Raw genomic sequence first — 14,216 nt, forward strand, 5'->3', positions numbered from 1 at the left:
CAGCTACGTGATCTCGAGCGGTCACAGACACTGCGATATTTTCAAACCTGTTTGATATTATCACCATGTGATCTTGTAGTGCGTGCAATGCAACAACAAGGTGGAACTAATCCAGCCAATCACAGTGCAGATGGTATAAATGGATGGCATAAATATTTTGTGCACCTCCTCAGCGTTGTGTTGTGTAGTATGCGCGCTGCTATGACAAGACGATGACAGATGACAAGAAAACGTGTTGTGTAGTGTGAGCACCACAGCCGTTCAGGTAGTCTTACAGTCCTGTAGTGTGAACTTGCCCAAAGGGAGACATCAGAAATGTGCACTGTTGGTGTGCCTCCAGGAACACTGTTGGGAAATACATTCAGCAGCAACTAAATGATACCCCAAACAGTCGTGTAGTGGGAGAATAACAGCGATCCGACGACTTTGAAAATCGTCCAGTGTTTACCAGGCATCACGGTCATCGGCACTCAGATTGTGTCTTTGATAATACACACTACGCAATTGTCACTCACGTGAACGATCACTGATTTGCCTCCAAATTTCAGCCGTTTGTCTGCGATTTCCACAAAACTGTTGACGAGTGTGTCAAATCGTGCAGTGTACTCCCAGCATAGATTTGTAGATGTAACACGTCTGTGTATAGATTGTGAATGACTCTGTGTGTTTAGTGAATCGGTTGAGTGAATGATTCACCCAGTGACTTAAAAGACTCACTTATCACCACCTAAAAGCCCAGCGATGTAACCAGCAGACTGAACTTATTAGCGAATGAATCTTTAAGGCCGCATTTACACTGCAGGTCTTGATGCCCAGTTCCGATTTGTTGACTATGTCTGATTTATTTTGACGACCAGCTTAAAATCTTCTTTTAAAAGTGACCCATATCTGGTATCTGCATTAAAAGTGAAACAACCAAAGGTAGATGAACTCACCAGGAAAAGCTTAGGCTGAAAAGGAATTAAAAACGGCTCGATTTGCAATGGGCGCTGATGAAATGATAATACAAGCTTTTGGTTTCCGCACCATCTTTAAAAGTCTGCAAAACATTTGGGTTGAGCCTTCTTCCTCCATTGCACCATTGAAAAGAGCCATGTGATCACGGTTGGTGTACACCTGAGTTGCTTTTTCAACAACGTAGGCTACTAGTCGCATTGACATGGGAATATCCGATCTGCCTGCTTACATGGCAGACGCAAATGCACGCAGGCCTATCCGATTCATATCAGATTTATATCCACATATGAATGAGGACTGAAATCTGAGAATATTGGAATCCATGTGCTTTTTTTCCTGTGTATACACGTTCGTGGGTCATATCCGATCTGTGCCACATGGGAGGAAAAAAATTGTAATTGGGTCACTTTTAATGTAGATGCAGCCTTTGTGAATGCAATATAAGATTAGCGACACTAGGAATTTAATTCGGCACCACTAGCTTGTAATCTCACTTTAATTATTACTGGAAATTTTGAAAACCTTTTTATAACGTGCACTATGAAAAGTTATTCTTTATATATATATATATATATATATATATACATACATGCATACATACACACACACACACACACACACACACACACACACACACACACACACACACGTATATATATATATGTGTGTATATATATATATATATATATATATATATATATATATATATATATATATATACACACACACACATACACACACACACACACAAGTATATTAGTGATCTCTCTCTCTCTCTCTCTCTCTCTCTCTCTCTCTCTCTCTCTCTCTCGCCATACATCAGTATGTGTTTCTCTCTCTCTCTCTCTCTCTCTCTCTCGCCATACATCAGTATGTGTTTAGCACTGCACGCGCACTGGAGCCCGTGAGCGGAGACGAGGCTCGTTTAGTATTCCGTGCACAAGGCGAAGGAGAGAGAAGGGAGGGAGGGTAGAGAGTGAAACAGAGAAAAAAACGAGGCTGTGAAGACAGGCGAAAACACAGAAAGAGAGGAAGAAGAGGGGAGCGGAGAGACACCTCCTCTGTCCCTCTCGGTCTACTCTTTGGCATCCGTCTGTCCCAGGTGCGGTATTTCAGCCTTTATCTGTCTTTGGGTGTGCGGGGCGGATGTTATGATGTTGCTGTTGTAACGCGTCGCATGAGAAAAATGTATATTTGGATGAATGTAAGCTCGAAGAAGAGAGTGTGCATATAATATAGAAAGTCGTTCCGTTCGAGATCTGCATTGCTTTAAACGGTACAGACTCTCTACGAATTGTTGTGTTAAGGTTATCCATAATATGTCTATTTGTGCGCGCGCGCTTATGTTGTATAGGTCTGCACGTCTGTCCGGTATCGTCGTGCAAAAAACCTCTCAGTTGCTTTAGTAATCTCATTTATCTATTGCAAAATAATGCATGAATATGAGCTGAGCATCGTGACCTCGCATTTTCAGATGTGCATATGTGTGTTTGTGTGTGTGCAACAATGTATAGAATGATCATCAGTCAGTTAGACTGTCACTTATGTAATTCTGTTCTTAACTTCTATATTTTCTACTCTACATGCTTAATCTGCTCATGCATATGTAATATGCACAAGGCAAGAATGTGAAATGTACATATGAAGCTGCTTCCCTCCTCTTCAACCCCTTATCAGTGTTCCTTCCCCTCCAAACCCCACCCCTCCCCACAGTCTTCAAAGGCAGGCTTACATGGGCTTCTTTCAGGCACAGGACCATAATTATGCAAATATTAATACGTCCATATGGAACCGTCACAGGAATCCTCTCTCTGTCGCTCACTGACAGCATATAACGGCATTCGTAAAAGCCATATGAGGGGGCGATTAATTCCCCCCACAATGTGACGGAGCGGGTGATGACGTTGCCTGGCTGTCGGGCTGCCGAGAGCTTCCCTCTACACTCTTATCTGTGTGGGAGCTGAATCTTAAGGGCTGGCGCAGAACGTCACCAGTATCCCAGGGTTCCTCGCACTGCTCACTGCTCTTTCTTTTGCCTGTGTTTTCCCGTGTGATGTTATAGATGATTTAGATACTCTGAGGGCCTGGACAGAGGAGTGCGGGAGAGAGAGAGAAAAAAAAGGCTAAGGATGGGAGGGAATAACCAGGCCCACATGAAACCTGCAGGTTTACTCAGAATTGGAATGTGTGCCATTCATATAATTCTAGAACCTTCCCACACCCACCTTGTGTATTTGTTTATTAAATACTTGGACTAATTTGATTATTCTTGTGCTTTATGTTTGAATGTATTCCATAGAAATCCCCCAAATCCATGCAGAAAAAGTCTGCAGATTCCATCTGGGCCTGAGGGTAACTTGCAGCAGAGTTTCACCGCAATAGCCACGTGCAGGTTAGACTGTTTTTGTCAAAGAAACAGGACTAAACTCTTTTTTGACACTGAAAACAATGTTACGACATGCTCTAAGCTACCTCAGCTTGCAACCACAAGCCGCAAAGGCCCAAGGTATCCTTTTTTTACAGTGAAATGTAATATCACCCCTGTCTTTGGCCAGTGGCAGAGGTCCGGTCGTGTAAATGACAGCAGCTGTTGGCAGCGCAGTTTTGATGTGTGTTTAGTGGCCAGTGAATACACTGGACACAGGAGGGGATGGAGAAAGTGTCCAGGAACTCACAGCATTGTGGCAGATATGAGCAAGACGATGAGATGACGCAGTGATCTGGCTGAGTGTTCCTAAGTAGAGGTTGTGGCCGCACTGAAGGCCGTTTAGCCTGGTTTCCTCTCCCAGTGCAATGTGAAATGGTCCAAAAGAGGCAACAAAAGAGGAAGGAAGGGTTAGAAAAGCAAGAGAGCATTGGAGGGAGGGAGATGAAGAGAAATTGCTACATGAGTCTACTAAAACTGCGTTGTTATCATTTATTCATTCATTCCCACTTTGCAGGAAGTCTGGAAACACTTTGCTTTGAAGCCAGAGGGGTAAAGAAAATTACTGTTATCTTCTAACAGGTTTTAAAAAACAAAAACACACCATCCTTACAGAAAACAAAAGCAGATTAGACTCCCGATGACATTGCAGATAAGACCACAGGCATGGGGGTGATACAGTGAGTGAGAGAAAAAAGGGAATGTAAAAGAATGAGAGAAAGAAAAACCACAACTGCTTCATTAAGAAATTACTCTAATATCCTATTGGTTATACTTAATGGATTTACATCCCTTGTCAATAGAAGTGTTCAAATTCATAGCCTCAGTAGAGAAGAAAGGGATTAGCCATCATTTTTATTTTACAATTAGTCTCAGTCACATCTATCAATTTCAGGGGAATAAGGGAAGTTGTAAGGCAGGTTTCCATTGAGTAAAGAGGAAAGACGGGAAAACTTCAAAAGGAGGCAGGGGACTGTGGAAACTACAAATGCTTTGTACATAACAAAATGTTAAATTTGCCTCATATTTGCCTGATATTCTCAGTTTATCCTAATGGCTTTTTGAGGTATATTTAATATTTGCAGTATCTGATCAAATTGATTATTTAGGCTGCTATTGAAACCAGACTATAGATATATATAGTTTATATTTAATTAATTGCGAAATTTTCATATGCGTTTTTTCACATTCGTCATTCGGTGGCTCTGAATTGTCAAAACACCTCTCAAAATGCTTGCTACGGATGCGAAAAATGCAGAAAAATGAAACCTGATTCAAATTTTTTTACGAGGCAGTGTGTAAACATGATTGACACAACCTGAGGTCGTATTTATTTTTTAACGTGAAAATTTCGGACGAGAATTTCGGACTCAGTGTGCAAGGCCCTTAAGAAGAGAAGAAAATTTGCTTGGTTTACCAATAGATAGACATAATTTATTATAATTAAGTATTGTTATTATAAACAACAATAATAATTCGAATTATTATTATTATTATTATTGTTTCCTTTAAAACATAAACCAAGCAACATTGCTTAATCTGAATGCATTTTTGATGTGTAGATGACTGAATTTTCAGTTTGAAGCTATAATTGTCCTGTTTAAATATTAAAGGACAAATCATTTTTAAAAGTTGCATTTGGAGATGGATTAGATGGATCAGAGATAGTTAGGATCCCATGACAGCTCTGATTTCCATTACACAGCAAATGAAACATCTGATTATATTTATATATCTGTGTATTTAAACACTAGATTTGACACTGGAAAACGGGCCAAAGAGCCGCAATACTGAAGCAGAGTTCAAAACAAAAAATTGAGGAATTTTATTCGCTATAAAGTTTTATCCGTGTACATTCTCACTAAAATGTGTCATAATGTGTATGGTTTGTGTGATGTTTATATATTTGATCCTGCGTGTCTTCATCTTCTGCCAGATTCTTAAAGAATGGAGGACACTGCTTCCAGCTATTTTGAGATTTGTCATCTTTTGCAGACTTTACAGCAACTTAACCATTAGCCTACAAACTGGTAAACCTAAATAGGCCACCGGACATTGCCTGCGGGACAAAACGAATTGCATCATTCTTCATTGGCTTGAATAATTTCACCTCAGGGCCGAGGACAGAACCTCAGACCCATCTGCTCTCTGCTGTAGATACAGGCAGTGACCTGAGTGACTGCTGCTGGTCTGTGGTGTTGAAGGACAGCCCCCTGACACATCTCAACCTAAGACACCTGACAGTTATGTAGTGAACGCCAGGTGTCTTATGTATGAACAGTCAGCGATATTATCATTGTCAGTACTTGCCTTATGATAACACACATTTGTGAGTGCTAGCTGCCGTTATTTAGAGGTTATTAGGACCTGTTGTATCGTAGGATGGCCTCATTTGTCACGCTTTATCATGTCCGCCAAAGCGGTCTGCAAATCCGCTTGAATGGATCAAACTGGTGGAAATAGACTAATTACAAGTTTAAAATTAATCCACTCGGACATCATCGCTTTCAGTCACGTCCGTGAAATGAAATGACAATCTGTGAGCCATTTTTAGAGGCCACGCAGATTTTAGATTAAACCACTTTGCCTGTGACCTTTATTACGTGCAGCATTTTACAAGGATTTATAGACTAATAGTCAAAAAAGGTGATTATTAATGATTGGCAAACTACAAAATAACAAAACAAAATATGCTTTTTTTACTCTATTGTAGTTTTTTAGTACTGAAAAATGTTCAAATTGTTTTGTAAAATGTTTTTGATTTATTTTACTTTTTGATGTTTGGTCAGCATTTGAGGTCATCTCTTCTGCTTTGGGACCGCTTTCTGTTGTCTGTCATTCAATGACACAGCGACCTGATCTAGTCTTTCTGCTTTCTGGTTTAAACTGGACATCTAGGTGTTGTGTGAATTATCTAGACACCAAACAGAGCTGCAACCTAGAAAAAAAGAAAGTATGTAATGGCAATGCAATTATTGCCATTTTGATGGATGTCACTGAACATTGACCTTTCCGGTTGTGTGTGTCTGTGTACATATCCATGTAATCATTGCATTTTATTATAGATTTTCATCTGTAATTTGTGATTGGACAGGGGCTTTTGTGGCCTTTTTGACATGATTGGACTGTGGCAATTCCACCTGGCTTGCGTGTGATTGGACAGTGACCATACAGGTTCCTGGGGTCCCTGTTGTGGGATAATGCTTTTCCTGGAGCTATTGATTGAGACCTGGGCAGCAGTCAATGGAATGTCTGAGATGGGTTTCATGTTCTGTTGGCCGATTGTTTCATGTCGGTGTCACTTGCATGGATTTTACCACCACATTATTCTATTCCTGCTTTTTTTCAAGACGCACAGCCTATAATACCCCAGAGCGTCAGTGTAGTTTTATTACAGTGTATCAATTGTAAATTCATATCCTCTAGAAATTTACACTAGCATCAAGATGCTTTTTCTGTCTAGACTTCAATGCCACATGTTATATGCCCTTTTCTGTGACTGACTTCCTTTTCTTCTCAAGCTTTATAGTTTATGTCTCTCTCTTGCTTTCTCTTTCATTGGCTCTTTCTCTCACCTGCTTCCCCGTTTCCATTCCTCTCTAACTTTGTTCTGAATCGATCTGGCATTTCTGGACAGTGACACTGTAGTTTGCTGCCAGACGGCCATCTTTCACATTGAGATATGCAGCATTTTTAAGTCAAACCTTGACAGATTTACAGGCCGAGCCATTGGTTAAAAGTGCAGACAGGAGTTTTTTGTGGGGAGGGGGGGTGCTTTTCTATGGGCTAATCTGAAGCTTATTTTTTACAATGGACCGAAGATCTGAGATGGACAGATAAATGGACCTCAATCTGTTTTGGGTTTCCTTTAGACGATGTTCCAGAGTGATAGACCGCTCGGACACGCTGATTAGGCAGCTTAGAGGAGAGGGCCAAGTGTGTGGGTGAACATCTTGACCTGAGTCCTGCCCAGAATGACTTATAGCTGTACTTAAGGCTTTGACTGATTGATTGATTGATTGATTGATTGATTGATAGATCGGAGCAGAGAAGACGGACGGAAAAGATGCAGCTTGCTGGAAAGAAACAATCCACCAAAGACCAATGACATTTTACAGACCTAAAAAGCATGAAAAGATAGTCTATCAGGATGATAGATGGACGATTGGTTCAATAAGAGGAGTGTCCCGTCAACCAGTGAAACAGATCGGACTTCTTGAGCGATTTTGGCAGCATGAAATACTCTCAGATGAAAGCACACGATCATTAAATTGATTCACATATCGATAGATTTGCACAGTTTTTCTGGGCTTGCACTGTTTTAGCTGATGCAGAGAGGGGATGAAGGATGGACGGAAGGGTGAAAAGAAACACTTGGAGGAGGGCTGAGACACGGAGCGAAAGAGAATGGAAATGAAAGGTGGAGCTTTGACCTGGTTTTGTGAGACAGAATGAGCACAGAACAAAGGAATAATACTGAGAGATCTCATAGATACAGAACCGTATGCTGAAATTATACACCTTAACAGATGAATCGCTACAAAACATTTTATTTCTCAATAGCGTCTGCATCAAACCACATATTCGTTACTTGTATTGTAGGTTCTTCATCATTCTCCTTACAAGGAATGTCAAAAATCCTAAAGTTTTGATCATTGTATACTAGATAGCGAAAATGTCATTTTTAAATGTATGTTAGCATACTGCATTGATGTCCTTTTTATGTATATATAAAAAAAAGTGCAGGTAGCAGTACTCCGTGTAGATTTGATCTTTATTCTAATCCATCAATGAAAAGCTTCTTGGAATTTCAAATTGATGAACTATGATGAACTACATCTAGTGCAGTCGTGTTGAAGTAATAAAATGTTGTGAATATTTGCCTATTTAACGTGAACCTTAAATGCTTTTATCCTCCACATGAGGGTTAAAAATTTTCCCATTCAAAAGCATAAAAATACAAGGTTTGTTTTATTAGTTTATGCTCTTCATCTGCAGTGTGAGAACTGTTCTTATTGGCTGTGTTGTGCACAAAAGGACATCAATGTCGTGTCACGCCCCATTTTTGCAGACAAATTGCCTGTCACTTGAATCTTGTGGTGTTGCACCCTGTTAGGACACAGTGTTAACCTTAAATGTGAAGTGTGTCTACCAAACTTCAATGTTAAAAAACGTACTTTTCTGTTCTTCTTTTTTGCAAGGGCACTTCTTACGATTATTTAAAAGTTTGAGGTCAGTATTTTTTTAAAGTAAATTAACTTTATTCAGCAAGAATGAGGGAAGAGGAGGGATGAGGAGGGATGAGGATGGGGGAGGGTCGAGCTTGCCTCCGTTTTGATTGACAATACTTCGAACGTCAATAAGAAGTGACGTCACCCAACATCGCTTAGAGCACCTTTAAGTTTTTTACATAAGGTTAATTCAATGCCATTTAGTTGAATCAGGTGTTTTGTCCCAAAATTATGTTCAATTATCCTAAAATTAATATCTAATAAAAATTAAAACAAATAACCCAGTTTCATTGATTCGTTTATGTAGTGAATGCACTTAATTAAAAAGGTTTTTTTTTGTTGTTGTTGTTTTTTTTTTACAAATGTTATCTAATGACAATAACTCTGTATAGACTCTTATTGTATTAGCCAGAGGATGGTTTTGATACATTCATAGGCATGCCCATAATTGTTTTTAAACCATTTTAATTCCTTTTAGCAGGTCCTTAACCCAATCACATGCTTTACACTTCACCACAACGGTAACCCCCCAAAAACACTAACATAACAGAAACTCTTTTAAATGTAAACATAAAAGAACATTAAACATTAACAAGTCTCCCAATTTTATCATCTAAATAAAAATGGATAAAATACAATTGTATTTAAACATTTACTCTCCCTATCCAGCCCTGTGCAAAGCATGATGGGAAGTGGAAATCCTGTTCCTATAGTTTCTATAATGCTACTTTAACACAACTAAAATCATTTATGTACTCTCAACTCAAATGGATTAAGTGACTGAAAATAATTGAGTGAACTTGATTTAAGTAAATTGAATAAACATTGACCAACTTAATTGAAACATGTTCTTTCAAAGTAAAAACATTAATAAAAACCATTTCAAGTCTGTTTAACACAATGTAATCCTGTTTGAACGAGAAACCTAATACAATGGCGTTAAATCAAAATGAATTGTTTAAATAAAGTGAACGGTATTAGAATGATATCTGAAGGATCATGTGACACTGAAGACTGGAGTAATGATGCTGAAAATGTATGCAATTTAGTGGTGCAGAAATAACACACTTCAAACAAACTGAATTGGGGAAAAATACCATCCTCATTATTGATCAAATCGATAATTTCGCCCAAAACTCACACCATTGGTTGAGCCAATGTGTCTAACAGCTCAAATTAGCAATACAAGTTTAGCATCGTTAATGGAGTAGAAATTACACTTCACCTTTAATCTTCAGAGTATCAAGCAACAACAGCTCACCAAGATAAACTTGTTCCCGAGATGCACTGTACAAGGAGTGCCGTTTGTCTTTGGGAAGAAATACTGTAGATATCCAAAATGAAAAGTTCTTCTCTGCATGCTATTGAGCTCTGCAAGCCCAGCGGGTTGCCTTTATAATTTAACCATAATTTTACAGCAGTTTTTTTTTTTTTATGATGTGTGCCTCATTTTCTCTCTCGATCTCTCTTCCTCTCTTTTCAGGCAATTTCAAAGCTCCTGTAGAACATTCCAGAAATACAGCCATGGACCATAATGAACATTAAAGCTTGAATGAAAAAACAAAGAGAGAAATCTAGTGGAAATACACCATACGTCTCAGATTTGACCCTGCCCTGATGCTGCTTTAAGGACCGAGCCTGCAAACACTCTCCTCTTCCCTGACTGATGAATTAACTGAGAGTAATAGCCCACAAAATCTAGGCTATGCTTTCTGAACAACAGACTTAAATATAGTCTTGCTGTTTATCCATTGAAGAAAACATTTCTCTGAATTGAATTCCCTCCTTCTTCACCATGACAAGGACTCAGGGATGTCATTGCTGTCCTTTATAACAAGTATGTGCACAAAAAACAACTCGTGAGCAATGCACATACAATTGAATAATGGATTTTTCACTGTTTTAATTTTACTTCATAAATGTATGCAATGTCTTCTCCCTTGCTCTCATTCCTTCTTTTTTCCCCTCTCTCCTGTTTCCCCCCCAGGAGCCTATGTTATTTTTGAAAAGAGTGATTGTGGCTCACTTACCAATGGGTTTAGCAACTATTAAAAGTTTCAATTAACAGTCATAAAGAGACTGTCTCAGGTCCTTGTTGAAACATTGTCCTTCAGAATCGAAAACGAGTCCCTGTTTTATCAGAATCCTACGGTAGAAAGTGGCCAGACACACCCTCTTCGCTCAGGCGCCGTCCGGTTGGTGTGGGCGGTGAGGGCTGCGGCGCGATTGGTTGAGTGCAGGGTGGGTGTGCGATGCGGATTGGAGGATGTCGGGGGACTGGGAAGACGACCTTTGTAAGAAGGCGTTGGTGCTGGTGGAGGAACTGTGCTTCCGGTCTGGAGGCTTCAGCCAGAGTGCGAGTTGCCAAGAATTCAGCTACATGATGAGAGGACCTAACAGACAGATGAACACAGGTAAGAACACAGCAAAACCTGTTAAAGGGATGGCTGATCCAAAAATAAGCATTTTGTCATCATTTACTCGACTTCATGTTGTTACGAACCAATTTGGCTTACTATCTTGCCCAAGGAATACAAAAGAAGATGTATAGGTCACTGTTGTCCATGCAGCAATTGATGGGGACTGGAGCTTTCAAACTACAGAAAGGACATAAAAGCTTCATAAAAGTGGTCCTTTTGACTTATTTGCTAAGTCTTTTAAAGTTTCACAGAAGAAAGACAGTCTTAAGGCCCTTTCACACCAAGGATGATAACGATAAAGATATAGTTCTAAAAATTGTTTTAAATATAAAAGAATCGCAGAGTCCGCACCACAACTATAACGATAACGGCATAGAGAAACAATATCGATGGAATCACTTTCAGAATGATTTTTCCAGCTGATTGACTGAAACATTGACAGCCAATCAGAATCCATCCTGCTTTAAATATCTCAAGCATTTAAAGTTACAGACGACAAAACTGCAGCGCACACTAGAATAAACAGAACAATATCGCCCACTGGTGAGAACACTAAGATAGTTGTTATGTTTATCGTTATCGTTCTTGGTGTGAACGGCCCTTTACAGGTTTGGAAAGGCAGGAGGGTGGTAAAATGATGACAGAATATTCACTTATGGGTGCAGTATTGGTATAAAGCCTATTCATAGCATGAATTGCTATGATTTATATCCCAACTTCTAACCAAAATATTAAATTGAATTGGATTTAATTGGTTTTGGCCTTCACTTGTTGCTCACTTTACCAGTGGGTTTAGCAACCATTAAAAGTTTCAATTAATGATCATAAAGATACCATCTCAGCTCCTTGTTGAAACATTATTCTTCAGAATCCAAAACGGTTTAATAAAAAGATGGTGACAACAAATGACGTCTGTAGCTTACAAAAAGGACACAAAAGCAGTGGTCCATATGACTTAAATGCTAAATCTTGTGTGTTAAGGGTTTGGAAAGCCATGAGGGTGGTAAATGGATGACAGAATTTTCATTTATGGTTGAACTATTGCTTTAAACCTTTTCAAAGCATGAATTGCTATGATTTATGTCCAACTTCTAACCAAAATATTGACTTCAGCCAGACATATGGCCTCTAAGGGTAATTTTCATCATCAGCCCACCTCACTGAGCTATGAGACCAGGAAAGAGCCTCACTGGTGAAAGCTGCTCGTTCATGTAATTGCGCCTGGCCTTTTTTATTTGTATTCACACCACAGGTGCTATGGTTGGATGCTGTGTTCAGAGTGAGACTGTCCTGTTTACAGATTTAGTCATTATTGTTTCAATTCCCAAGTGTCCAGTGATTGAAATTGAATTGGACTTGCATTCTGTTTAATATGAAATGGCACAACCACAGGTAATTGAAATGGCTCTAAGCTCCTTGTGAAAAGAGGGGGAAGGAATGAAGCTGCACATGCTTACCTTCATCATAGGGTCTAAAATCACCCAAATGGATTCCAGAGAGAGGTTTCATCAAGAGAATCATCATCTTTTTTTATTTTTATTAAAGGGCTAGTTTACCCAAAAATGAAAATGTTGTAATCATTTGTAAACCTGTGTGACTATATTTCTTCAATGGACACAAAAGATGATATTTAGAAAATATTTGTCCATATAGTGAGGGGTCCAGTGTTGTTTTGGAGCCCATTGACTTTCATTGTATGTACAATAACATTTGAAACATACTTTAAAAATTCTCCTTTTGTGTTCTGCAGAATAAAAAGTCATACAGGTTTGGAACAGCATGAGGATAAGTAAATGATTTTTGGGTGATCTATACCTTTACTATCCCCCAAAAAACACTTTCTTTCTTTTAAACTATTTCTTTAAGCTCAAGCAAGGGTTTAATTTTTGGAGCATGTCAAAACCAAAACACTGTTGAATGTTATAGTGCACGCAAGATGTTTTGCTTAGTTTTATTATAATAAATCCCACCATTTTGAATGAATTCTGGACATTTGCTTATCTTAACAGGTTTTCACATAATGACTAATTGTCGGTCATTAGTTAAGGCAGCGCTGGATTGAATCTGGCATTTGGTATCATGAAAGATATGCTTGAAGCAGTGTCCAAAATCACATTTAGATTTGACAATTATTCATTTAGCAGGGGCTTTTAGCCAATAGCAATTTACAAATGTAAATAACCCAAGCAATTCATCTAAGGAAGAACACAATGCAAAAAAAGTGCTACTATACCAAATTTCCAAGCAGTGCAACATTGTGCAGGAAAATTGTCACTCAGGGAGCTCAAAATGTGAGTGAAAATGGCTTTCTTGAATTCAAAAATTAAAAAACTTGGCAGTGGCCAGTAACTTTATAAGGGACTTATAATACATGATTTAAAATCGATTGTATGAATGACAGTCTGACACTCACTTATGCAAGCGAAGTAAACGATTCGAGTGAAAGACGTACAAACCGTCTGCTAAAGAAAATCTGACACCTTCACCTGGTGATCAAATGCTGGAAAGCTCTAATGTAGCTAAGGGAAAGTCTGGTTCATGATGTTGTTTTGCTGAATGCATTGTGGTGACATGCATAGATGAGCAGGACGGCCAGCTTACCATATTATTAATTAGTGGGAAACTGAGGGAAGCTGCCCGAGGCTCTTTAAACTCTTCTGTACTCACAGTATGGCCCATATGTGCACTACAGCAGAAGGGTAGTCATGCTGTCAAGCATAGTGTAACAAGGTGAAACAGACTATTTTTAAGCCTGGGTCTCTGTCTAAGCCATGGTCAGTTACCGCTTAGTTGTACTATAGGATTGAAAATTTCAATTTGGATTTGCTGCTTTATCCAGAGACATTTTGCCACTCTCCATTTTATATCAAAGTGTATTTATTAACACACTCAGGATGAAAACCAAAAGTGACTCTTACATTTGATTCCTCCCCGACTGCATGGTTTTAAATCACAGCGAGAGTGAAATTACGTGAATGCTTTTATTTGCTGATGGAATAAAAACTAAAGATTAGACGGACTGTGTTCGGCATCAGGGGCAGGTTGCACCAACTAGGTCTAGTTGTAGCATAAAGGAGCACTTAACAAATTACTCCCTCCTAAATATTTGTTGAAATAAACTGAAATTCAAGACTACTATTAATTTTGGTAAATGTCAAATTACTGCACGGACAGCTTACAAAT

General features: G+C 39.0%; 1 protein-coding gene across 3 annotated transcripts in view; it reads left to right on the forward strand.

Annotated features, from left to right (window-relative positions):
* The first annotated feature begins 1,844 nt into the window (after positions 1-1,844).
* Positions 1,845-14,216, forward strand: part of syt3 (synaptotagmin III) — a 36,716-nt gene continuing 24,344 nt past the window's right edge. The window contains exons 1-4 of one of the 3 annotated variants that reach the window (XM_082142572.1): positions 1,845-2,059; positions 3,257-3,349; positions 10,097-10,450; positions 10,601-11,027. In XM_082142572.1, the coding sequence (XP_081998698.1) occupies positions 10,880-11,027 (148 nt within the window). In that variant the 5' untranslated portion in view covers positions 1,845-2,059; positions 3,257-3,349; positions 10,097-10,450; positions 10,601-10,879. The remainder of the gene's footprint in view (positions 2,060-3,256; positions 3,350-10,096; positions 10,451-10,600; positions 11,028-14,216) is intronic. The other 2 variants (XM_082142570.1, XM_082142571.1) reach the window with 2 other exon arrangements.

Source organism: Leuciscus leuciscus, assembly GCF_965113295.1.
Source record: "Leuciscus leuciscus genome assembly, chromosome: 1".
NCBI lineage: Eukaryota > Metazoa > Chordata > Actinopteri > Cypriniformes > Leuciscidae > Leuciscus > Leuciscus leuciscus.